Source organism: Poecilia reticulata, linkage group LG17, assembly GCF_000633615.1.
Source record: "Poecilia reticulata strain Guanapo linkage group LG17, Guppy_female_1.0+MT, whole genome shotgun sequence".
Classification (NCBI taxonomy): Eukaryota; Metazoa; Chordata; class Actinopteri; order Cyprinodontiformes; family Poeciliidae; genus Poecilia; species Poecilia reticulata.
Window position 1 is genome coordinate 15,498,283 of NC_024347.1, and position 2,617 is coordinate 15,500,899.

Genomic DNA, 2,617 nt, shown 5'->3' on the forward strand with positions numbered 1-2,617 from the left:
TACATATAAAAACTTCCGTCTTTCCTGCTTTACTTAACATCAGTGCAGTTAATCTGCTGATTATTTTATTAATTAATAATTGGATGGCTGAAGATGCTTAATAAGAGTTTTTATGCCATTTAAACCAGATTAATCTAAAACTGCCACTTGATAAAGAACTTTTTATTTATCTTAAATGTAAAATGTATATATTTTGTATATTTACTTAAGCCAGCGATTAATCGATTACTAAATTATTTGATTCATAATCGATTAATCGCGGTTAATCGTTAACTTTCCAAATCTTACAGGATGCAAACTGAAGTAAATATGAGACATTTTCTGACTTCTGCTCCATAAAAAAACACATCTGTGAAATTTTTTGTCAACCTGATCCTCCTTAACGCTTCACATTTTGTCTTTTGTACAAAGTTAGATCATTTTTTAATTTGTTTTTCCAGAGAAAACCACGACGGGGCCCCCACCCACCACCGCGCCGTCCACCACGCCGCCCATGACCACGTTCGGCGCCACCACCGCAGCGCCGACCACGCTCCCCACCACCGCGTCGTGTCCGGAGTGCCTGGACTGGGAGCAGGACTCCGACGAGGAAACGGAGAACACGCTGGTCTACGACGAACACTTTGGTGAGAGGAATTAACATGTCAGAGGAGAGACCAGTAAATTTAGGGAAACATGGGACACATTCATGTTTCCTGGAACGTAACCAATCGAAACCAATCAGTGGAATGAAATATTAATAATATTGATATTAATTAATATTTGTTAATACGAGAGTGACTCTTTATCTAGGCATTAGTTTTTAGTACTCTGTGTTTTTAACATGTGTTCTTCTTTTATTATTTTATTATGTAATCAGCTAAAATAATTATGTAATTATTTTAGCTGAATTTTATTTAATTTTATTTAATTTTATTTAATTTTATTTTATTTTATTTTACACCCTATGTGTTGATTTTGGTTTGGGGATGTTCAATGTTTGCTTGAATGTATGTTTTATATTTTTCATATATGAAATAGTTAAATAATTATATTGTTTAAAAAAAAAACACAACTTTCCCTTTTAGAGCTGCTCCTTCAAATATTTGCAGATTTTTATTTCTCTCTAAAAACTTGGATAATTAATTGAATAATTAATTGAGCCTTTTGTTCTGTTTGAGGATGAATTGGAATGTGTGAATGATTTAATTTGTTTCTAGGTGCATTTAGACAACATTTGTTGTGAATTGGCGCTATATAAATAATATATATTATTTTATAAATACAAAAAAATAAAATAAAACTCTCACTTCTTTAGTTGGACTTAAATTTTTCATTTAAGCCTCAAATTATGAAGAAAAACCTGCAGCTTATGTCTTTTTGAGCAGCATAATGAGCGACAGATATTGAAGTTTAAAACATTTTGATCTAAATTATTAATTTAACCATCAGATTATTCTGGCCATTAAGTTTTAGAGACTTTTATTAGGAAACTGAATTATTATGTTCTGTTTTTTTGTTAAGGTACGGGTATTTTGTGTTTGTGTTGACATGTGTGTGGTTGGGATGTGCCTCCCTGACCTTTGACCTAACCCTGACTGTCCCATCTGTCTGTAACAGGAGTCGTCATGACCCCCGACCCCAAGGTCGACATTCCAGGTGAGGATATTCTCCAAAATGTTCCCCCATGTTTACAGAGTCTGTCCTATAAAATCTGTCACATCGCAGGTCGAGTTGCATCATTTCTTTAACAAAAGCTAAAAAAATATATTAAATGACGAAATCTGCTCAAAGTTTATGATTTTCAAATTAATTTAATCACTAAACCTGCTTAGATTTATTTGTCTTATAAGTTTGTTGATGAAGGAAAACGCTTCATATGCGAGATGTTGGAGTAGGGGATATGAAGGATGTTAGAGCTGGTTCCTCTTCCTCCTTCTTCTCTCTGTTCATGGTTCAGGTTATATTTAACCATTTCAGATGCTAATCAGCTGCTGTAAAAACACCCGGTTGCCATGGTTACGCATCCAAGAAACAGTCCAAAAATCCTTCCAGCATCCAAAACCAGAGGGGAACATTTGTCCAGAAATGATTGTTAATTAAAAAAATTCTGAGCAAAAGTCAACAAAAAGCGCAAATCAGAGCTAACGTAACCAAAAAAAGGAAAACTGTGAAAATGTTAATACGTACATTTAACCACTGCAGAACCTTGTAAAAGTTCTCATCTCCCTTGAATTCACCAAATTTTGTGGCCCAAACTGAAGGAATTTTGTGGAAAAAGTTAAGAAGTTATAGAAGCCAGACTGGAGGAGCAAACAAACAGAAAGAAAAGAGGGGAGAGTCGTAATAAAAGAGAAGAATGGAGGGGAGGATTCCTCCTGGAGAGAAAGAATAAAAGCCTCCTGGGACTCAATTAGCCGAGCCGAAGCATCACAGGAAGGCAGTTTGGGGTCTGCCGGTGCAGATCCACAGTCGTCGTCTCTGCATCCTATTAGCCTGTAAAAAAAAAAACATGTCCAATTCACACAGACTGCTGAATGCATCTGAATGCTGCGGTTAAACTGCTGGCGCCTCTCCACTGCCAGAGCAGCGACGGACAGAGATTCCTCCCGGCCGTCTGATCCCAAACACATGCATG

At 36.1% G+C, this 2,617-nt stretch overlaps 1 protein-coding gene across 1 annotated transcript in view; it reads left to right on the plus strand.

Annotated features, from left to right (window-relative positions):
* Positions 1–420: 420 nt before the first annotated feature.
* Positions 421–2,617, plus strand: part of LOC103479545 (neuropilin-1a-like) — a 20,977-nt gene continuing 18,780 nt past the window's right edge. The window contains exons 1-2 of the mRNA XM_017309972.1: positions 421–626; positions 1,600–1,638. Coding sequence (XP_017165461.1) covers positions 494–626; positions 1,600–1,638 — 172 coding nt within the window. The 5' untranslated portion in view covers positions 421–493. The remainder of the gene's footprint in view (positions 627–1,599; positions 1,639–2,617) is intronic.